The sequence below is a fragment of the Anomaloglossus baeobatrachus genome, chromosome 2, assembly GCF_048569485.1.
Source record: "Anomaloglossus baeobatrachus isolate aAnoBae1 chromosome 2, aAnoBae1.hap1, whole genome shotgun sequence".
Taxonomy (NCBI): domain Eukaryota; kingdom Metazoa; phylum Chordata; class Amphibia; order Anura; family Aromobatidae; genus Anomaloglossus; species Anomaloglossus baeobatrachus.
In genome coordinates this window covers 123,396,572-123,421,523 of record NC_134354.1, presented here as the reverse complement: position 1 = coordinate 123,421,523, position 24,952 = coordinate 123,396,572, and the positions used below count along the sequence as shown (strand labels likewise).

At 41.8% G+C, this 24,952-nt stretch overlaps 1 protein-coding gene across 2 annotated transcripts in view; it reads right to left on the bottom strand.

The window, feature by feature from the left end:
• COL26A1 (collagen type XXVI alpha 1 chain) overlaps positions 1–24,952 on the bottom strand; it is a 642,742-nt gene that overhangs the window by 487,062 nt on the left and 130,728 nt on the right. For both annotated transcript variants that reach the window (XM_075333239.1, XM_075333240.1), the window contains exon 2: positions 9,174–9,296. In XM_075333239.1, coding sequence (XP_075189354.1) covers positions 9,174–9,296 — 123 coding nt within the window. The remainder of the gene's footprint in view (positions 1–9,173; positions 9,297–24,952) is intronic.

Genomic DNA, 24,952 nt, shown 5'->3' with positions numbered 1-24,952 from the left:
GGCTATCTCATACATAAATTTGATTTGCAACTATTTAGCATATGATTAGTTATGCAGATTCTTGTCATGTCACTGCATTGTTACTGTTTTATTCCTGGTGGTGGAATAATCTTTTTCTTCCTGTATACTACAAATTACAACCTATTCTCACATTCCCTAATAGCTCAGTGTGATATTAGGTTGATTCCCAATAAAAAGGTCACTGGTTCAAATCGAGGAGCAGCCATGAAGAATAACCAAAAAAAAGAGAAACTGCATCATCCAGCTCATCGATAGCGGTCTCTAGGCCAAGAAAATTACCAACTGCATCATGTGAGTGCGATTATAGTTGGAAGAATATGAAATGACGTCCGTCCATCCATTCAAAACTAAGACGTGGACATCTAGGCAAAATATCGGAGCCATCAAGGTCTATTAGTTCTGTCGCGACAAACACGAGATGGCTCGTATGCTTCATAATAGCAACAACACAGACGTCCATGCAAGCATCAGGCGATGCATGTTGCACTAGTTTGGAATGGTGGCACAAAAAAAGGTGAAAAAGGTGAAAAAGCCTCAACTTCAATATTGTCATAAGAATTGTTGGCTCGAATTTGCAAAAAAGAACAAAAAGGTTGGTAAAAGGTTGGAAATGGGTGATTTAAAGTGATGAAACAAAAAACAATAGACAAGGCTCTGATAGGTGCAAATGGGGATGCATGTTACAAGGGGAAAAGAGGCTAAAGGATCGAGAAATTGAAGGAACTGTCAAATTTGGTGGAAGAAGCCTGATGATATAGAGTTGTTTCTCAGCCAACTGCATTGAATACTTGACCAGGACTAATGGTGGTCTCAATGCTGAGCTATATGTGATTATCTTACAAGACAAGTTGCTTTGTGCACTCGAGTTCTATGGGTAAGAAAATGATGATATACAGTCCCTGACAGAAGTTCTGTTGCTTATCCATGTGATGTAAATCAAACCTTATAACCTGACTCTAAATTCATCCATTGGTTTTATAAATTACTCTTTGGAAAGCTGAAACCCTCCCAAATTTGGTTTAGATTATGAAAATAAAGTTGCTGTAAAGCTGAAATATTGATCATTTAATGAACACAGAAAGGTCAGATTTTGGCAAGACAAAAGTTGTGTCACCCACAGAAAGTAATCTGAAATTAAAACAAATAATTAACTTCTAAAACAAAGATATATTGCATACACTGGTGAATGAAGTTGTGGTGCTATTAGAGCCATATTTAATATTTTGTGTGACTTCCAGCTTGAAGGACTGCATCCATGCAGTTCAACAATGTTTCATACAATTTATTGATGAAGTCATCAGGAATAGCAAAGAATGCAGTCTTACATGTCTCCCAGAGTTCATCTAGATTCTTTGGTTTTGTCTTCCAAGCTTCCTCTTTCATCCTACCCCAAACATGCTCAATGATGTTCATGTCTGGTGACTGGGCTGGCCAGTTCTTGAGCACCTTGATCTTCTTTGCCAAGAGGAACTTTGTTGTAGAGATGGATGTATGAGATGGAGAACCATCCTGCTGCAGAATTTGACCTCTTTTATGATTGGCAATGTAAGAGGTAGATAATACTTCTTGATATTTTAGGCTATTGATATTGCCTTCCACCTTGTAAATGTTTCGCACACCACCATACTGAATGTAACCCCAGACCATGATCTTTCCACCACCAAACGTAACTGTTTTCTGTATCCATATGGCTCCAGTAGGTCTTCTGCAGTATTTGCAGTGGCTGTGGTGTAATTCAACTGAAGATTCATCAGAGAAATCCACCTTCTTCCACTTTTCCAGCGTCCATCTGTTTAGCAGGCTGTGAGACTTGGCAAATGTTACATGGTATTTTAATTGCCTTTTGTTTAGTGCTGGCTTCTTGGCACTGAATCGACCATGGAGGCCATTTTGAGATAGAATCCTACAAACTGTTCTAGTTGACACAGGGACTTGAGGTGACTAGGCCTTTTGGAGCTCTGCTGCAGTCGAAGAGGGGATGGCTTTGGATTTTCTAACCAACAAACGTTCCTCCTGAGCAGTTGTCTTGCGGGGTCTGTTGGACCTGGGCTTGTCAAAAAACATCTCCAGTCTCTTCAAATCTTTTTTTAATTCTTTGTACTTGACGCTGAGACACATTAAAGGTGCTAGCCACTTCTGCAGTGGATCTGGTGTTTAGCCTCTTGATAATCAAGGCTTTGGCCGCAGGGTGGATTTTTGGCAGAGGTCAAGTTACAGTTCAACCTAAGGTCTGGGGTGCTGGGTTTCTTATTATACAAACCAACTAATTAACCAATCATTTAGTGAGCATAGGTGAGGATGTAAACTAGGATTGGGTGCATTATATGACAAGGCGACAAAACTTTTCTCTTGCCAAAATCTGACCTTTCTGTATTCATTAAATGATCAATATTTCAGCTTTGCAGCAACTTTATTTTCATAACCTAAACCACATTTGGGAGGATTTCAGCTTTCAAAAGAGTAATTTATGAAACTAATGGATGAATTTAAAGTCAGGTTATAAGCTTTTATTTACATAACATGGATAAGCGACAGAACTTCTGTCAGGGACTGTAGTGTTCCAGCAGAACAACGACCCGAAACATCCATCAAGATTGGCAAAGAAATGGTTCAACAACAATGAAGTAGAGGTGCTGGCTTGGCCCCCACAGTCCCCAGACTTCAACTCAATCAAACATTTGTGGACAGAGTTGAAGAAAAAGCTGTTTACATACCAAAGTGAGTTGATCAGTATTCACCAACATTGGCAATGTGTAGAAGAGACCTGGAATCAGATTTCGGTTGAAACATGCTTGAATCTGATCAAGAGCAAGGCCAGAAGGATTTTGTCAGTGTTGAAAGCCACAGTTGGATTTACAAACTACTAACAAAATAGTACAAATATTAATTTAGATTTTTAGGAGCAAAACAGTAACAATGCAGTGACATGACAATACTCTGCATAACTAATCATATGGTAAATAGTTTCTAGTCAAATGTATGTATGAGATAGCCAAGATAATTGTCTATAAAATGAAGATAGTCTCACACTCAGAGCAGTAGTGAATGGTGAGATATGGAGCCTGAAAATCCAAAGTTTAAAATATTGTTACCCTTTTGCTCATCAGTGTAAGTATTTTGTAAAAATTTGGTTGTTGCCCAATTTCGAGAACTGTAACTTTTAATTATTTCATCTTTGGCATTATGTGAGAGCTTGCTTTTTGTGCCAATCTATTGTTTTTATTTATACGATGTTTTGATTGCTTTTTACTGCATTTTTGCAGTGTTGTGGCAACAAAAAATATGCCATTCTAGCATATTGAATTTTTTTTTTCATTTCACTTTTAACGTGGTCGGGGACAGTAACTGTGGCCAAGGTAGTCATTCTCTATACCTATATCTATATATCTATATATCCTCCTTTCTTTTTTTCACTCTTTTTCATTCTCTATACCCCACCATGTTACATGAAAATAGAGGCCCAAGCTAGATATGCATGACTTTGTGGTGCTCTTTACCTGGGCAATACACCTTCGCAGATTTCCAGTTAGCATGGGATATAGCAGGCCAGTACCACATGGTTCACAGTAAAGAGATGTTTTGCAGTAAGAGAGACCAAATTCCAAAAATATAGTTTTTTCTGAACTTTAATTTGACTTCAACTATGTATAAAAGATAGTAGGCACAGTTCTACTTTAATTCACCAGGCATTAACACTTCTCAATTAAATTGCTCAATAATTCCTTTTGCTGCTTTCCTTATACTTTTATCTCACTACAGCCCAGTTATCAACGCTGAGGGCTTTCATCTTTACCCTGTGAGGCCTCCACTATAGAGATTGCGTTCATACTACGCCTCATCATTACAGACAAAGTCCATTGTCTGAGCTTCCAGATTCCAGGCTGCGATGCGCCCCCAATACACCGTAGAGGAATTTGTGTCCCAATAGGGTGACAATGATGGCATACCTGTCTCTCTGAGGCGTATTGGTGATTCCCAGTCTTCTTATTCAAGGCATTTTATAGTTTCTCCCTCTCCACACAAGGCTCTTCTAACATGTCACCAGGGTCTCTCTTTGTTTCGTTTACTCGACCTCTCTGGCCTTCATCTTGATTTATTAGCCTTTTCCAGGTCACCAGTGTACACAAACTCATGTTCCTTTTCCAGTTCCTCAGACTTCCAAATCTTACTATCTGCAGTGGTCTCTTGACAGAACACACCTGAAACTCAGTAGTCCACCAACCCTCGGACCTTAGGTCAACTACACATGAACTCTGGGCCTAAATAACTGTCACCTGCCAGAAAGCAACCCTCTCATCTTCTCACATTACTCTTCACCATCTGATTTAGGGGTGCTTCACACACAGCGAGCTCGCTGCCGAGATCGCTGCTGAGTCACGTTTTTTGTGACGCAGCAGTGACCTCATTAGCGATCTCGCTGTGTGTGACACTGAGCAGCGATCTAGCCCCTGCTGCGAGATCGCTGCTCGTTACACACAGCCCTGGTTCGTTTTCTTCAAAGGCGCTCTCCCACTGTGACACACATATCGCTGTGTGTGACAGCGAGAGAGCGACGAAATGAAGCGAGCAGGGAGCAGGAGCCGGCATCTGGCAGCTGCGGTAAGCTGTAACCAAGATAAACATCGGGTAACCAAGGTGGTTACCCGATATATACCTTAGTTACCAGCCTCCGCAGCTCTCACGCTGCCAGTGCCGGCTCCGGCTCTCTGCACATGTAGCTGCATTACACATCGGGTTAATTAACCCGATGTGTACTGTAGCTAGGAGAGCAAGGAGCCAGCGCTAAGCAGTGTGCGCGGCTCCCTGCTCTCTGCACATGTAGCTGCATTACACATCGGGTTAATTAACCCGATGTGTACTGTAGCTAGGAGAGCAAAGCTAAGCGGTGTGCGCTGGTAACTAATGTAAACATCGGGTAACCATACCCGATGTTTACCTTAGTTACCAGTGTCCGCAGCTTCCAGACGCCGGCTCCGTGCAAGCGCAGCGTCGCTTGCACGTCGCTGCTGGCTGGGGGCTGGTCACTTGTCGCTGGTGAGATCTGCCTGTTTGACAGCTCACCAGCGACCATGTAGCGATGCAGCAGCGATCCTGACCAGGTCAGATCGCTGGTCGGATCGCTGCTGCATCGCTAAAGTGTGAAGGTACCCTTAGTCTCAAACATTAACCTCACCTATACTGGACTAAAACATTCCAACCAAAAACACATTTAACCACAATGAAAACAGTGCATTAAATTGCAAAACAACATGTCATCTTTGAGAGGGATTGGGGCAGTACTTCCACTTCTTTACAAAATCCTTACTAATTGATTTAATTAATTTTATATTTTGATATATGGGACTTTAATGGACTCCCCGATACCAAATATACACTACAGTTCAAAAGTTTAGGGTCACTTAGATATTTCCTTATTTTTGAAAGAAAAGCAGATTTTTTTTCAATGAAGGTAACATTAAATTAAACAGAAATACACTCTATACATTGTTAATGTGGTAAATGCCTATTCTAGTAGCAAATGTCTGTTTTTTAATGCAATATCTACATAGGTGTATAGAGGCCCATTTCCAACAACCACCACTCCAATGTTCTAATAGTACATTGTGTTTGCTAACTGTGTTAGAAGGCTAATGGATGTTTAGAAATCTCTTGAAAACCCTTATGCAAGTATGTTTTGCTGATTAGAGAAGCTATAAAACTGACCTTCCTTTGAGCTAGTTGAGAATCTGGTGCATTACATTTGTTGGTTGCATTAAACTCTCAAAATGGCCAGAAAAAGAGAACTTTCATGTGAATCTAACAGTCTATTCTTGTTCTTAGAACTGAAGGATATTCCATGCGAGAAATTGACAAGAAACTGAAGATTTCCTACAACGGTGTGTACTACTCCCTTCAGAGGAGAGCACAAACAGGCTCTAACCAGAGTAGAAACAGAAGTGGGAGGCCCCACTGCACAACTGAGCAACAAGACAAGTACATTAGAGTTTTTAGTTTGAGAAATCGATGCCTCATAGGTCCTCAACTGGCAGCTTCATTAAATAGTACCCGAAAAACACAAATGTCAACGTCTACAGTGAAGAGGCGACTTCAGGATGCTGGCCTTCAGGGCAGAGTGGCAAAGAAAAAGCCATATCTGAGACTGGCTAATAAAAGTAAAAGATTAATACGGGCAAAAGAACACAGACATTGGACAGAGGAAGATTGGAAAAAAGTGTTATGGACAGACGAATCGAAGTTTGAGGTGTTTGGATCCCACCGAAGAACATTTGTGAGACGCAGAACAACTGAAAAGATGCTGGAAGAGTGCTTGACGCTATCTGTCAAGCATGGTGGAGGTAATGTGATGGTCATGTATATCAGTGAATTCTATAAGAATTATGTAGAAAAAGAAGCAAGCTGCAGTCAACTCTATGAAGAAGGTGTTGTCTTTGCTCTGATAAACCTGTGTCATCTGGGTTATCCGTTGTTTTCCCATAGGATAGGTGCACGCGACCGATCTTTCTCCATCTGAGAAAAACTGTCTGATTACGCTGATCAAACTCTGATTGGAGTTTGATTAGAGTGGGATTAATTTTTCACAGCGAAAGGTAAAAAACTTTGTCCACCCTCTCCATTATGTGAGTCCGTGAAAATCGGACTGTGGTTAAATGTCATCTCAGGGCAGTCTGATGTTTTCCAGAGACCCATAGACTTGCATTGCTGATTTAAATCCTTATCAAGCTATAAATATTGATATGTTTTTATTAAAATAGGCAATACATACTTTATTAGTGGGGAACTGACAGGAACCGCACCAATCAGCAGAGTGACAAAGCTCTCATGTCCCTCCATTGTTTACACAGGAAAGGCAGCTCATATGTATAGTACTGCCACTCAGGCCTAATCACCATCTTATGAAAAATGAGGCTGAAGGCATTGTGTGGAAACACTCTTATTCAGTTGTGTAATGACATTCTCTGGAGACGTTATTAACTTGGTCAGTAGTCATTCATTTCCAGCACAATTAATCAGTTTATAGATATCATCTGCACTTTGCTGTTTTCTTTCTGGTTTTAGGGACTCATGATTCTCTTGAGAAAATACTCTAAGGGCAATGCAAGCAAATGATGTTATCCCCCCAGGGAATGGATTTTCATAAGGAAATATAGAAATTTTATGGCAATTATTTACACATGTATATCCCACTAATCATTTCTAGAAAATAAAATGGCACGATCAAAATCCCCCGCAAAATGTGGGGCAAAAACCTCTAACAGCGCGATCTAAAGCGCTGCAAAGGGTATCACGCTATTCGCCACTGCCATCGGGGTGCCAATGGGTTGCCTTGACAGCATAGGATCAGATGATGACCTCTGTCAGTGATATGACGTGTTTCCTGTGAATGCTGGCAGAGCACCGCCACTCACAGGAGATCATCATTTCTCCAGATGAGAGCGATGCTGAATCATCGTTCTGATCAGGAGAAGCGAGCAGAGTGTACAGTCAAAAATTCCCTAGTAGGACTAGAAAATAAATAAAAAAATGTAAAAAAAAAAAAAAAAAAGAAAAAAAGAACCCCTAAAAGTTCAAATCACCCCCCTTTTGCTTGATTGAAGATAAATGAATAATAATAAAAAAATACACTTATGACTGATCTATCAATCTATAAAATCAATTAATCTTATTGGTAAACGGCATAGCGAGAAAGAAAAATCAAAATAACAACTGAATTTTTTTGGTCGCCGTAACATGGCATTAAAATGTAAAAACATGCAATAAAAACATTGCATCTATCAAAAAAAAAAATGGTATAATTTAAAAGGTCAGCTCAAGACGCAAAAAATGACCTGTCACAGATGGTGAAAAATGAGAATGCTACGGGTCTCGGAAAATGGCGACAAAAGTGAAATTCTTTTTTTTACAAACGTCAGAATTTTTTTTTCACCACTTAGAGAAAACTAAAACTATACATGTTTGGTATCTACAAATTTGTACTAACCTGGGAAATCATAATGCCTGGTCAGTTTTACCAAATAATGAACGTGGTAAATTACAAAAAAATAAGTCATGTGATTGGTTTTTTTTTGCTATTTCACTTCTCTTGGAATTTTTTACTGTTTTCCAGTAGAATATGGGGCAGAATTAATCATGTCGTTCAAAAGTACAACTCATGCCGCAAAAAACAAGCCCTCATACGGCCATAATCATGGAAAGATAAAATAGTTATGGCTTTTGGAAGAAGGGGAGGAAAAATGAAAATATGGAAAATTGCCAGGTGAAGGGGTTAAAAAACCTAATTATTGTTATGTTGTCATCACCGCACATTGTGCCATCCTTATTACTCCTGCGATCCCACTCCACCACCCCCAGTCAGCAACATTCTGATTATAAGACGCACCCCTCGTTTTAATTTTTTAGATTTTTTTCTTGCTTTTTTTTTCTCTTTTTTTCCAACAAAAGAGGACAAGCACGTTAAATAATATATCCTTAATGACATTGACTGTGGCTAAAGAATGTGTTTTTAGTTTTATTACCTTCTTTTATGCAATGATTATGTAGAATCAGCGTGCTTACTAAGACAACATCAGTGGAGTAATTATAGTGGGTCCACCATTTGAATCGATTAGGTTTATTTACCATTGATTTGCACGGCCCCTAGATACAATTACCCTTACACTTTCCATCCGGTGTATCTAACACTATATGCACATTGTGTGTCTCTGGCTGCATGAATATAACCTTTTTAATTGATATAGAAATAAAATATACATTTTTTAGGAGTTTTTTTGTTTGATTTTATTGTGGGTGTAAAGCCTGCAGTTACACCTGGGCCCAAAAGGTCTCTTTGGCCCTTATGAGATGACCACTACAATTAAAGGATGGTGGGCTTGTTAGAAATTTTGCATTGGGGCCCACAAGCTTCAAGTTACTTGACTTGCCAACAGTTCTGGTAGAGATGGCATCTTGCATTGCTACAAACATATTGGGATGAGCTTTCAATATTTCAGGGTCTCCTGCCCTTATTTTTGATTGAGTAGACATACTTCCGTCACATGCCTTAACTACTTTTATGGCTAGTGAATGAAACTATGAAAAGTCAATGAGCAACTATGGTGAGACTCTTCTTTGAGATGACAGTGATAGATGGGCACATGTTTACGAAATATTTTTACCTCACAAGATTTGTGCAGGGTCCAGGCCATCTGCAACTCTGGTACACCCTCTGGACGACAGTCTCAGATCCATTCTGTACTTGACAGGTAACTGTTTTTGTCACTGTGGACTGGCACCAGTTCCTATAGAAATAAGGAATATCATAATAATTATTTTTATGGCTTCATCAAAATAACTTTAATTTGTAATTTTTTTCATATAAATTTTTATCCTTAGTAGACCAGGAGATCTTTATATGGTACATAATTAAAATACCAATTTCCTATTGTAATACTGCTTTATGATGAATCCTTATGGGAGTCAACATCAACATGAGATAGCAAATATATTCTCTTAACATTGTTGATCCAGTGACAAAAATCAAATATATCTTACCAACTATAGATGGCTGAACTACAAAAGATTTCTGCTGCTTCTCCTACTCTAGCTTTTATCCTACTTATTCTTAATAAAAAAAATCATAATACTGTCCTTCACGTAGTATCCAGGGTATATGTTTTGCTAGACAAATGATTGTTCACCAGGTATTGTTCAAGCTCCCCATACTGTCATAATGTCTTCTCACAGGTCCCCCTCTCTCCCCATAATGTCCGATTGTCTCCTCACAGTTCACCCTTGCGTTCCAAACTGCCATATTGTCTCCTCACAGTTCACTCTCACTCTCCAAACTGCCATATTGTCTCTTCACAGGTTACCCTTGTTCCCAAAACTGTTTTCACACCAATCCACAATCCATACTGTTACCGCCCACGTTGTACACTTCCTATACTGTCTCCTCAAATTTCTTCACCCTTCCCCATTACCCTGCTGACATAGCCCTGACCCAGAAGTACCGGTAGTTGGACTTCAATTGTACTCACTCCAGAAGTAAGTACAATTGATTGCAGGGAGCTGGCATGTTACATATTCTTTAAGTTTGCTGTCAGCCTGACAGCCGACTCAGAGAACATCTAACTCCCACTCAGAGGAGTGGCAAAATGCAGTTGCCTTTAAGACACAGTAGCCTGACAGCACCCTATGTGCCCCCCACTACATAAGCCCCTGTGTATACATTATCAAATGCAGTACATATCTACAAGTGCAGTGTTAAATGACTGTTTACTGTGGTCATTTAGTAGCCTACAGGCTCACCCCGCTTCAGATGTGCACTGAATGATATGTAATAACCGTGGAATAGGCTGCCATTGAAAAAAACAAAAGATCATCTAACCCAACAAACAAGCGTTTTAGTCATTCTTCTGGTGATCGTTAGCCTATCTACACTGCACAATTATCACAAGACGATTATGTTGAAGTAATTGGACCTTTAGTTCTGATATATTTAATTTGAATATCCTTGTCAAAACATCTGTATATAAGATATCACAATGTTCCTCCCAAATGTCCTTTTGAGTTGGATGCCAATCACAATGTACAGCACCCACCCCTTCACAAACTCTAGGTACTGTAAATTGGAGATACTTTTCTATAACTTACAGCACAACACAGAGGCATGTAAAATATTAAAATGATTTTCGATAGTAATTCTACAAGTAATGAGCTGTTCCACCTTATTAAAATTGCTTCTTTTTTTTTTTTTGAGCCATCCATGCATGTATTGTAGACATTTGTAATTTTATATAATTACAGTGGCATGTAAAAGTTTGGGCACCCGCGGTTAAAATTACAGTGATTGTGAACTGTTCAGCTGGTTGAAGATGAAATGATCTTTACAAGGCATAAAATTAAAGATGACACATTTCCTTTGTATTTTAAGCCCGCTTTACATGCTGCAATGTATCTTACGAAGTGTCGGCGGGGTCACGTCGTAAGTGACGCACATCCGGCATCGTAAGGAACATTGCAGTGTGTGACAGGTACGTGCGATTGCGATTGAACGGTAAAACGTCGTTCATTTCTCTAGAATTGATCGTGAGGTTGTTCAATGTTCCCGAGGCAGCACACATCTTACCTGTCTCTAGAATTGCACGTCAGATTGTTCATCGTACCCGGGGTAGCACACATTGCAGTGTGTGACACCCCTGGAACATTGAACAGATCTTACCTGCATCCTGCGGCTCCCGGCCGGTAATGCGGAAGGAAGGAGGTGGGCGGGATGTTTACGTCCCGCTCATCTCCGCCCCTCCACTTCTATTGGCCGGCTGCCGCGGGACGTCGATGTGACGCCGAACGTCCCTCCCACTCCAGAAAGTGGACGTTTGCCGCCCACATCGAGGTCGTATGGACGGGTAAGTACGTGTGACGGGGGTTAATCGTTTGTGCGGCACATTCAACAAATTGAACGTGCCACACATACGATGGGGGCGTTGCAAATCGCATACGATATCATATGCGAAATTGCAACGTGTAAAGCAGGCTTAAGGCAAAGAAAACATATTGTTTTCTTATTTTACATTTTAAAACTAACAAAAAAAGGAAAATGGGTTGATGCAAAAGTTTGGGCACCCTGCATGGTTAGTACCTAGTAGCACCCCCTTTGTCAAGTATCACAGATGATAAACCCTTTTCATAGCTAGCTAAGAGTCTTTCAATTCTTGTTTCAGGGATTTTGATCCATTCTTCCTTAGAAAAGTCTTCCAGATCTGTGAGATTCCTGGCTCGTCTTGCATGCACTGCTCTTTTGAGATCTAGCCACATATGTTCAGTGATGTTCAGATCAGGGGTCTGTGAGTGTCATTGTAAAACCTTCAGCTTGCGCCTTTTGAGGTTGTCTATTTGATCTGTGTTTAGGATCATTATCCATCCTCTTTTCCACTTCAGCTTTTTACAGATGGTGTTATTTTTGCATCAAGCATTTGTTGAAATTTCATTGAATCCATTCTTCCCTCTACCAGTGAAATATTCACCATACAATACAATCCGAAACCATGATTGATCACCCCCCATTCTTAATGGTTGGCGAGATATTCTTTTCCTGAAAAAATGTGCCCTTTTTTCTCCACACATAACTTTGATCACTGTGTTCAAGGAGTTCTGTTTTAACCTCATTGTTCACAGGACTTGGTACCAAAATGCATCAGACTTGTTCTTTTACATACTTCTGATGCTGAATTTTATGGGGTAGATGCAGGGGAGGTTTTCTTCTGATAACTCTTCTATGAAGGCCATGTTTGTGCAGGTGTCTCTGAACAACTCCAATGTACCACAAATCCAGAGTCTGCTACATCTTCCTGAAGGATTTTGCAGTCAAGTGTGTGTTCTGATTTGCCTCTCCGGCAATCATATGAGCAGCTCTCACAGAAATGTTGCTTGGTCTTAAAGACCTTATCATGACCTCCACTGTTCCTGTTAACTGCTATTTCTTAATTACATTTTAAACAAAGGGAAATGGCAACTTGAAAACGCTTTGCTATCTTCTTATAGCTTTTTCCTGCTTTGTGGGCCTCACCAATTTCATTTTCAGAGTGCTAGGCAGCTTCTTAGAAGAACCCATGGCTGTTGTTTTTAGCACAAGGTTAGAGGAGGCTGACTTTTTATAAAGCTGTGAAATTTGTGTCACCTGGCCTTTCATTATGATGATAGTGAAAAAGGTATAACCCTAACAAGCTAATTAAGGTCTGAAACTGTGGTTAAATTTATCTGAGCACACAAATCTCCAAGGGTGCCCAAATGTTTGCATCGGTCCATTTCCCTTATTGTAATTTTTAAAAGGTAAAAGATAAAAATAATAATTTTTTTTTGCCTAAAATACAAAGGAAATGTGTCATTTTTAACTTTATGCCTTTTAGAGATTATTTTGTCTTTAACTTGCTTAACTGTTCACAATAACAGTAATTTTGACAAGGGGTGCCCAAATGTTTGCATGGCACTGTATACATCAAGGGAATCTGTCTCCCTTTTGAGCTTTTTACATTAATATGGGCATGCAGGTTGTGCAGTTGAAATTAACCATAACTATATGCCTCCTGGATAATAGCTTTATCTTTAAAAAATATCTTTTATAGATTTGATCTTCAAGGCTATGGGGTGTTTGCTGCCCGGCAGATAAGACTGCCTCCGGTCTTCATTATGGAAGATTTCTCGTCCCATTTTCCTACTTAGTGTCTCTTTGATGTCAGGTGCGTGACCGTAAATTCTGCACCTCCCTATTCTGCTTGCATCTCTACCCTACACTGGCACACCAAAATGGAATATAAGGACTTTATTATACAAGCAATCCAAAAAATGCTGTTCTGTATGGATATAATGGTGCACTATAGCAGACGCTCTGCTATACTGCGCCATTATATTTATACAGAATAGCAATCTGATTTATATATAGATCTCATGGTGATTTTGACATTGTCACCATCTTAAAGGCATACTCCTACTCAAGAATCTATTGTGTCTGATGAAGACCCAAATATAGGGGTCAAAACTTTACATTTTTGGACTGCCTGTATAATAAAGACCTTATATTCCTTTTGGTGTGTTAAGTTTTTTTTTTGTTTGTTTTTTGTATCTTATGGCGGGTTTGAACCCTTCTCAAGCACCCATAATTTAAGTGTGTCATAAACCTTATTCTACTTTCTACCTTACACTGTTCAGCCCTACTGTGGGTATTGTCTTCAATTTGATCAGCGCAAGTGCCAGAGTTTTAAATGTCGTATTTGAAACCACAGGAGGGTAGAACGGTGGAAAGGAGAGACAGCAGTCAGAATGCGCATGCGCGGGTATTTCGGCTGCACACCTGACACCACATGGACACTAAAGAGAAGGGGAGAAAAAACTTTGTATAATGAACACCGAAGGCAGTCAGTCTCCGGAGCTTTGTGACCTGCCAGTAGCTCCAGTGTTTCATTGGCTCATGCTCGAGGTCACAACTTAATACAACTCTATGATAGCCTTGTTCTGGCTCTCATACACTTTCATTGAGAGCATGTGATTTAACATCTGACTACCAACCAGTCAGAAGTTAGTCACAAGATAGCGTCGCGAAACCGAAGCGGCGTCAGTAAAAGGTGAAGCCGCCAGAAGGTAAGTATATGACAGGGGTTTAGAGATAAAGCGCTACTCGCTGTAAAAGAAAAGACACTGGAGTAGTGCTTTAAACATTGTTTGTATTATATATAATCTAAACATACTGTATATGTGATCAATCCACCTTTATGTTTTAAATTATTTTTATGTTTACCTTCCTACAGCTCTGCGGAGTATTACTGTTACAACAGTCCTTTGTTAAATACATATTGATATAATTTGCATACTTATACTAGTCTTAAACCTGAATTTATTGTGACCCTTCACTTCCTGAACATCTGTAATGCGTACAAGATCTCAGATCCTGCAAATGTATCTTGATCCTGATCTCTTTAACTTTTCTTACTTGCACCTCTACATTACTCCTATATCCTAAATAGCATAGAGAAGATCAGTTATCAAAATGAGAGAACTAGGACTGTTTACCAAATCTGTGAGCTCAATATAATCTTAATAAATTATTATTTTTGGTCACCAGCTTCCAAAAAAAAAGCTTTAACTACATTATTGCACAACATCATGGTGTGAAGAACAATTGGTCTGCTGGCCACATAGTTGTTTTCATGGGTCGATGCCATTGTTAATTGTGGCCAACCGATATATTATTTATGTATCAACTTCATAATAAAATGAAAAAAAGTAATAATACACTCTTCTATTGCAACACCAAGAAGGAAAAGTCAGGCGATCATAGGCTCAGTAGACATGTTAATGATTTGCAAATAATAAAAAAATGGAAACAAAATTTTCTAAACATCTTGGTTTATTCAGTATTGAGAATGAGAGCTGTGTTCAGAAGTCCCCGCCCTAACACACCTTGGCTGCTATCAATGAGGTTATTAATGGTTGTCTGAGAAATGTTCTACCACGCTGAATACATATGGACACACAAACCTTCAAGATGGAATTTTGGTTGTGCTACTTTGAGCAGCCTACATGACCTAAACGTGCTACCATGAACTGTAGCGTCTTCAGATTTGTCTCCCCAAATGAGCAGATCTTTTGAAATTTCAATGTCGCCTAGTTTTACCAAAAACTCGAATAAATTTGTGTGAATCTCAATACTGGAAAGCTTGTAATTGCTTGGAAATACCCGTGGGGTAGAGGAGAGTGAACCCTGTAGACCATAAGAGTTTATATTCTACAAAAGAGAGACAGAGAGCGAAGACCTTGCTGACCATACACTCTACAGGCAAGAAAAAGAGATGGCCCTCCTGACCATAAGAGCTTACATGCTATAGAAAAGAAAGAAAGAGAACTCCACTGACCATAAAATCTTACAGTGTACAGGTGAGAGAGATCCAAGACTTTGTAAATGGAAAATGATTTTGCTGTAGAAAGTGTACTCCACTACTGGTAACTCCTGATCTGTGATGGCCCATAAGATGTAATAGCTGCAAGAAGGTGCTGACTGGCAAATCAAATTTTGCCCTGGGGCAAGCAAAAGTAGGCCATGATTAGCGGCCTATACTCATTGGCTCTGATTCATTAAAGAGGTGGTCTGAAACTAAATTTTATTTTAATCCTAAATCTCTATCTATCTAATGTCAGAATTAGGGATGAGTGAACCCAAATGGGGTACGTACTGAATGTCTTGTGTCCAGTGCTGAACCCCGAACATGGACTGTTTACTATATGTTTGGGTCCTGTTCGGTTTTCTTATACGAATTAAGCTTGTAGAACGGCCGCAGATCAGACAATCAGCAAGTTTTTCCGGTGTGGACACGTCCAGCCCCATCACAGCCATGTCAAGTATTGGCATGGCTGTGATTGCCCGGCACACTACTGTAAAAAAAATAAAATGACTTGGCCTCCTGCACTATGTTTGATAACCAGTGTGGGTAAAAAGCAGCAACATACTGCTACCCCCAGTGGTCAGATTTACTATGGCTGGTTATCAAAAATAAAGGGGCTCCCATAATTAAATAAAATTACATAGGTTCTCCCCCCCATTTTTGATAACCATCCATGTTAAAGATGACAGCTGGGGGCTGGTATTACAGTTTGGGAAGAGCCATGGATATTAGCCTCTCCCAGCGTCAAAATACTAGCCTGCAGCTGTCCCAGAAATGGTGCATCCATACCTGGTGTACCTGGCTCATCACAATTACCCTGCTGCAGCAGGAGAAGGAGTGGACTGTCGTGTTATTTTGTCAAAAATCACAGCCGCCATCAAGCCCTAGGTTAGTAATGGGGAGGTGTCTATGAGACACCCCCATTACTAACCTGTAAGTCAAAAGAAATAAAAACACACACAAAAAAATCTTCATTTGAAAAAGAAAACATACACACTCTCTTTCACCCATTTATTAACCCCAAAAACACTCCTGCAGGTCCGATGTAATCCACACGATGATCCCACAATGATCCTGGCTTTGCTACATCCACAGTCTGCAGTGATGGAAAAGGCAACCAATCACTACAGATTCTGGGACACACAAAGATCCGCAGGGAACCAGGCTGTGGAAATCGGTGACATCACTCAGTTCACTGGAGGTCACAGCTGGGCTTCCACGGTACCAACTGTTACTGCTGTGAACCCACTGCTGGATTGCAGAACATGGTACCACAGCAGTCACCGGAGTTCACACTAGGGGCTACCCCGCTGCCCTCAGTGAAAGTTGAACCCATTCCTGGATTGCCGGACTGCTTTGCAGCCGTGTTCCACAATCCGACAGCCTAGCAATCTGGCAGCAGGATCAACTAAGTTTACTGAGGGCAGTGGGGAGCCCCCACTCTGGGTAGCAGAGCTGGGATCATCGTGGGATGTCATGTGGATTACGTCAGACCTGCACGGGTGTTTTTGAGGTTAATAAAGGGATGAAAGAGGGTGTGTGTGTTTTCATTTTAAATAAAGGGTTTTTCTGTGTATTTATTTCCTTTTACTTACAGGTTAGTAATGCAATTACTAATCTAATGCATGATGACAGCTGTAATTTTTGACAAATCAAACACAGATGACTTCATCCCCATATTTTACCGCCATTACCACCACATCAAGGCAATTGGGATGAGCCGGGTAAAACTCCAGAATTGGTGCATCTCATGGATGTGTCACTTCTAGGGTTGCTGCGGGCTAGTATTTTAGGCTGGGAGGAGCTCATATCCATGGCTGTTCCGACCTTGATAATACCAGCCCCACATGTCAGCTTTACCTTGGCTGGTTATCAAAAATGGAGGGAACCATAAGTCGTTTTTTTAAATGATGGGATCCTCTGTATTTTTGATAACAAGCCATGGTAAAGCAGACAGCTGGGAGTTGAAGTCTGTAGCTGCTGCTTTACCCATGCTTATTATAAAAAATATGGTGGGAGCCTACGCCATTTTTTTTAATTATTTATTTTTACACTACTATACAGCAAACTTGTCTGCAACCAATCACAGATGTACAGATAGTGGGGGGCATGTATAGCAGTCTGCAACCAATCACAGCCACTGGCACAGAGGGAGGGCGGGGAAGCAGTGAATATTCATGAAGCTTAATGAGTGGGCCCAGAAAAGAGTCTGACTGCAGTGTTATCTTCTGGGAAACATGGTATGTATAACTGTCCTGTTCTTGCCCCTATTTAGCTTGGTTTTTTTCAGCCCCCTAGCCCTTACTAGGACCATTTTACAGCACAGTACTTCTCGTCCCCATTGACTTGTATAGGGTTCATTATCCAGGATCAAGTTTGGTTCACTGAACACAACTTTTTTTTTTTTTAGTCCATATGGATTTGACAAACTTAAATATCCACTGATCCGCTCATCACTAGTCATAACCTAATCTTTTTGGTAATATACTTTAATTAAAAATTCCCTCTCCTTCCCTCACTACACTATCTAAATGCTTTTTTTCCTTACTTTCTCTTTGATGGTGCTTCTATTGAAAATCCAAAATGTATGCTAGGATACTCAAAGGTCATCACGGAGCAGAGGTTGTGGTCACTGCTGCAGTCTCTGCTCTCTTCCTGAAACAAAGAGTCACCACTGACCTTGATTTCAGTGGCTGGACTAGTCCCTACTCTACTGAGACTTGTCAATTCTGATGGATGCTCAGTAGAATCTTGTCACTGTGCACTATCTTCTCAGTGCACAATGACAGTGCTCTCTCTCACCAGCTCTGATCACAAGTGATGTTACTTGCAGGGGTGGCACTAGTCTATGCTCACTCGTTCTTTACTTGCAATGTGTAATGATAATGCGCTCTGTTGTCAGATCTTCACTTCTGATCACAGCAGGAGAAGGAGTGGACTGTCACTGTGCACTGAGAAGAATAGTGCACAGTGACAGGTATCTACTGAATATTCATTGAAATTGACAACTAGCGCATTCTCAGTAGAGCAGGGACGAGCCCAGCTTTTGGAATGAAGGTCATTGATAACATTTTTTTCATGGAGGGGGTAGAGGCTGCGACAGCCACCACAGCTTCTGACCCCTGATGACAACTCCTTTTAGTATCCCAGCATGCATTGTGATTCTCAAATGAGCATAATCAAAGAGGAAATAGTAGAAAAAAATAAAGCAGTTAGGTAGTGTAGTGAGTGAAGGAAAGGGAATTTTTAATTAGAGTATATTAGAAAAAGACTAGATTACGACATTTTGATAGACAGAAATTTAGGAGTAAAAAAAAAATAAAAATTCGGACTATATCAAAGTGCATTTTCCATTAAAGGGATTGTGCTAAGTTTGGAAGTTATCCCTTATCTCTGGGATAGGAGATAACTCTGCAATCCTTGGAGGTGTACACATTTGGGATACACATGCTTGACCTTCACTCTATTCAGATGAGGCTCTTTAGGCCCTGATGATGTGAAATTCAAACCAGAAGATGAAATGAGGGGACCAGTGCGGGACATGGGGCACGATCCCAGTGAACAGCGGGAGTCCAGTAGGTGAGTTCAAGAGATCAGTGGGGGGAGCTCTGCCGCCAGACCCCCAGTGATGGTATATTTATCATGATTCTCAGGACCTGTACCTGTGAGAAGGTGAAAGATACTGTATATCAGAAAACCCGTTTAATAAAATTCCCATTATAAATACAGAGCTTGACTCTGAAAGCAAAATCCAGTGAAGTTCTTAATGCAGTACCTGCTGTGCCAAATACACAATGCCCTCCAAAATATGCCACATTCAACAGCCCTCAACACCAGTGTCATACACTCTGTCCGTACTCACAAATCGTGTCATATGGCTAAAGGTGTTACAATCTGATGACTTATCCTTAAAACAGGCCATTATCACATTGATGGGAATCCATCTATTGGCTGACTATGTAACGGTTCCTGCAGGTATTACAGCATTGTACCATTGATGTGAATAGAATAACGTTGTGATACCTTCAAGAACTTCTTAGAAAAGGACAAACCAGCGGCAGCCAAAGTGACAATGCCTTACACTCGCTGAGCACCGCAGTGTCTGCAAATAACTGATCAGCCGCTGACAACAAACCAAAGAACTCAGTAACTCATTAGTAAATAGTCTAAAGCTAATTGTACAAAGCGGCTCACAGTAATTAGGGATACATCTAGTGCCTGAATAAAAATGATTAAATAATAGAGATGATCGAATACCCTATTATTCGCTTCGACGGATATCTGACGAATTCCTTGCCGCTATTCGAGTATTCGTGAATATTCGACCCCCAATGTAAGTCTGTGGGAAACCAGAATAATTTTACGTCGGACCTGTCGGTGACCTGCGGTGACTGAGGAAAATGCTGAAATGGATGGGAAAAGGCTGAAACGGTATGGGCACAGCCTGTAGAAGGTGCCTCACTGCATTTCTGGTGTCTTTGAATAACGTGGTCAAACCAAAGTAAAAGAGGGGAAATTGAGAAGAAACAGTTTCTAGTGCCTAATAACTGTAATAAAATGTCAAATCAAGCCCCGGCCTCCAAAAAAAAAAAACCACTTTAGCATATGTTCACACGTTTCGTTTTTACATTTTTCCTTTTTCAATTAGAAAGGGCTGTAATTTATACATTATATTGGTGTCTGTCTCGCACCTCCTTTATTGGGACATATTTGACAGCACTTTAAAAGGTCTGCTACAATGTGTTCGTTGGAATGTTGACCTTGCCCTCCTCCTCCTCCACCAGCACCACCGACTCCAGTGGCCCTCTATTCAAATGTAGAAAGGGCCACTGGCTGTCCTCAAATCTGAGACTTCTTAGGGCTCTCAGGTGGGCCCTGTAACATAGATTGGGGAGGGATGGCAGTCATTTGTAGTTTTCAGCGTCCCCTATATCATTACTGTGAAAGTTGGAATACTACTCCATAACACTTTACAGTGCTATTGCCAATGTGGCCATTTGAATGTTGGCCTTGCCCTCCTCCTCCACCACCAACACCACCGGCTCCAGTGGCACACTATTCAAATTCTATTCAAATGATTCAGAAATGTATGTTTTATGGACAAATGAATGCCATGCTGGGACATCGAACCTGATGTCGTTAATGATGATTGCATCTGACCAAAAGCAGGTTGGGAGCAGGATGCATCATCGGCTGCTTCCTAGACCACAGTTTGTGAAGCATGCAGCACCGTGGAAGTGGCAGTTGTTTCATTCTGGAACTCAGGCTTTATTCCACTAGCTAACACCGAGGATTTAAAAAAATTCAGTTTCCCCAGGGGGGAATAGTTCAAACACCATGTAGCACAGCATCAGAAGGTACTCCCAACAGATCACAACAGCTTTTTTTAAAAAATTGGTAGGATAAGCAACAGGGCATAACATTCCAAGGATTTTAATACCTTCAGTTCCCCTAGGGTGTAATGGTTCAGACACCATGTAGCAAAGCATCATAAGGTACTCCCAACAGATTTTTTTTAAAAAAAAATTGGTAGAATTTTCAACAGAGCATAACATGCCAAGAAGTTTAGTAAATTCAGTTCCCTCAGGGGATAATGTTTCAGACACCATGGAGCACAGCATCACAAGGTACTCCCAACAGCTACCAACAGCTTATTTTTAAAAATTGGTAGTATTTGCAATAGGGCATAACATGCCAAGAAGTTTAATAAATTCAGTTTCTAATACTGCCAAAAGGTCGCGGAAAGCCTTTCTTCCCACAAGCCGATACGGCAACATCTCAAGGGCTATCAATCATGCAATGTGTGCAGTTATGGTTTCTGCCCTTGGGTGCGTAAAGGGGTATTTTTTGCTTCTTTTCGAAGGTCTGTGGTATGGACAACTGAAAGGAACGCTGGGACATCGAAGCTGATGTCGTTGATGATGATTGCATTTGACCAAAAGAAGGTTGGGAGCAGGAGGCATCATCGGCAGCTTCCTAAACCGCACTTTGTGAAGCATGCAGCACCATGGAAGTGGCAGTTATTTCACTCTGGAACTCAAGCTTTATTCCACTAACATACAAGTTATGTCACAGTACAGGGGTCATATATGTGCCACCCCCGTGCCAGCAGCTGGCGCTGCTCGGGTCCGGGCCTTCAGGGAAGGTAGCTCGAGGGTCTCCGGACCCTGGGGTCTCGCGGACATGCCGAATAAATGGGGGGACGTAGATGTACGGGCTAGGCCCTAGTAAGTTCGTGATGCCACCCACGGTGTGTGGTGAGATGGGACACCACCGCTGCTGTTATGGGGCACCCGGAGGAGATGTTGTGCAGCAAGTTGTTAACCCCTCCATGGGCAGGGATGGTGCCCCGGGGCCCAGTGGCTCGGTGCAAGGGATAGCGACCGCAGGGAGTGTTGGTGTACTCACTGTTAATAAACCACACAAGTCTCTGGTGAACCAAGGTGATGGTGGCCGGTGCCGCGGCCGGTTGCATTTAGGTCCCCCACCCAGCTGGTGGTCTCTATCCTTTTCCTGCACTGCTTGTGTAAGGTGGACTTTCCTAGTGTGAAACTCAGGAGTCTGCTTCCGGCTGGATGTGGCCTAAGGAGCCGTGCTCGCAGACGCTGGCCCGTGGGATCTATGGGCCCTGGTGGTGACCTCTTATCCCTATCGGTGGGCTGTTGTCTTCTATGAGGGACTTTGGGTGGGACAGGACCTCTAGTCCTGGCCTCAATCGGTGAGTTAACCAGTCCGCTTGGTTCTGGTTTCTGGCTTCAGGGTCCGAGTACCTCCCTTTGTGCTACAGTTTCCGGGTCGGTTCCCCGTGTCGGTACCAGCGGGCTACAACCCTGTCCCGGTCCACCTTGGTTCTGCCGAGCCGTCTTTCCGTCTCCTGCTGATGGAGACCACCGTCTGCCTCCTAGCCAGAGGCACCAAGGCTCCTACCCTGGTACAACTTGAACTTTCCTGCTGGAGCTACACTTAGCTCCAGCCCACACTCCTCTCCAAACTGAACTTCAGACTCAACTGCCTTAGACTCTCTCTTTTCCCGCCCTGGGCTGTCTGGACTCCTGGGTGGGCGTGTCCCAACTGCCTGGTCACGCCCACTGGTATGTCTATCTTTCCCTAAGGGGGGGTGACTAGGGTTTCTGGTTGGCTGTATGTTTCCTAGTGAGGGAACGGTGTAATGCGGGGGCCTATTTGTGACTACCTAGTTTTGCCAGGGTGTCACATATACATATTATTTCACAGTGCAGGGTTATTATGCATAGTGATGTCACAGTACAGGGGTAATATACATAGTGATGTTACAATATAGCATGCATAGTGATATCACAGTGCAGGGGTTGATATACAAGTTTAACCTGTTTAATTAAACCTGAAAGTCTACAATTCAATTGTTTAATTTGAAATAAGAAATGGTGGCCTGCAGAGCCCAAATCACAAAGATTCGGTCACTGTCCAAATATTTCTGGATCTAACTGTAAGTGTACAAGTATATTACCTGATATAGACAAAGATAGGACAACATGTACTGTATGTAGAGCAGTAAGATGACTGTAACAGAACCTCCGTAGACATGTATGTAATTACACTGGTCACTTCCTTCTAGTGAAATGTAATCAGTTAAGCTTTGCACAGCTGCAGTTGGTTTATTGCGTTATCAGCTTTATACAAGACTTATGGGAAGATTGGAAACTGTAGCTTACTTTAGTCATGTGTGGTCACATAGCCATACTAATAAACAATAGTCATTTTCAGATCGCCATTTAGCAGCTTATTGCTGTCCATAATGAAACATCAGTGGATGATCATCAATGTAAAGTATGCAATTAGCTTTGTTGTAAGAAGCAAAATAAATTTATCTCACAATTACCATCTAGGGGAGCTGGCTACCTACCCTATAAGTCAACTTCTTTTAATGGGCCTAGAAACATGATTCTATGTGACTGCAAAGTTCTGACCTTTTTTAACATGTGCACCGCACACTGTCAGGATTCTCCAGTGTTACCGATGAGAGTTGTGGAATCACAAGACCACAATTATATTATTTGTATACATGCAGTCTCGTGACGACTAGACATGCAAGTAAATTAAGAGAGGCCAAGCAAGGCAAGTTGGAATGTGGCCGGAAGTATAAAAGTCGCATACTTGTGATGTGACCGCTCACTCTCACAAGCAACAACAGAAACTAAAGAGAGCATCTAATGAGCTTGCTATAAGGATTAAGAAGTCTGCATCACATGGAGTGACTGCACACGTTCATCAGAAGACAGAGAAACCTTTAAAAGAAACCAGGTAAAAAAATAGAGTCTTTCAAACAATACTTCACGGGAAAAATATGCAAATTAGCTAGCTCCTAGAATGAAAGTACCATTAAGTTACGGTAGGTGCCTTGGCATTTGTCCCTGGGATATGTTGAAAGGCTTTTTAAAGCATCCCAGATTGACTTAGGATAGGTGGCAACTAGTGATGAGCGAGCATGCTTGTTACTACTCGGTACTCGCACGAGTATCACTGTACTCGGGCTACTCGGCGGGGACCAAGTAATCTCGCGATACTCGTGCTGTACTCGTGGTCTTCATCCCTGCATGTTGGCGCTCTTTTGAGAGCCAGCCCTCATGCAGGGATTGGCTGGCAGACCACTGCAATGCCACAGCCCTGTTAGTTGTGGAATTGCAGTGATTGGCCGGCCCGCACAGCGTGACCGAGCCTTTATACCGGCCGGCGCGCTGTGCTCTGCTCACAGCCATCCAGACAGTCAGTGCAGGGAGAGTGTCGCTGCTTCAGGGAAAGGTTTGCGGCCCTTTATAGCTATTTCCGTAGCAGGGCTGCAAACAGTGTGACCAAAAGTCCTTCTCAGGACTATTCTAGTTGTATACAGGCAGGCAGGGTATAGCCAGGTCGGAGTACAGTAGCAGAGTCCTTCTCAGGACTATTGTTGCTGCATACAGGCAGGGTATAGCCAGGTCGGAATACAGGCTGGTGACCAGAAGAGTCCTTGTCAGGACTATTGTAGCAGTATACAGGCAGGCAGGCAGGCAGGCAGGGTATATAGCCATTCCTAGTGGTGACCGTATACCAGCCTTCATCATATCTGGGGCTGGTGTACACAGTCTAAAACAGTCCAGATAGTGTCAGACTTCTCATTAATTGTCGCTCCTAAAAACCTGTTAGGTTCTTAGTGCGTCCGTGCTTGCATTTAAAAACCGCACGTGTGTGCCTGTTGGTGGCAGCGTACAGGTGCACGATTTGCACAAACTTGGATATAACGCCCAAGTCTAGTGAATACACGTCAGCACAGCATTGCAAAATGCGCAAGGGCGTTGGCAAGGAACAAGGAAGTGGACGTGATGGTGGTGCAGGCAGAGGCCGAGGTCGTGGGCAAGCTCTAATTTCGCCACAACAAAGGGCCACATCTAGTCGCTCGCACGTCCTGTCCCAAATTCTTGGGGACCGCAGCAGTACACCGCTCTTGAACCAAGACCTGTGTCAACAGGTTGTTAGTTGGATAGCGGATAATGCTTCCAGTCAGATTGGCA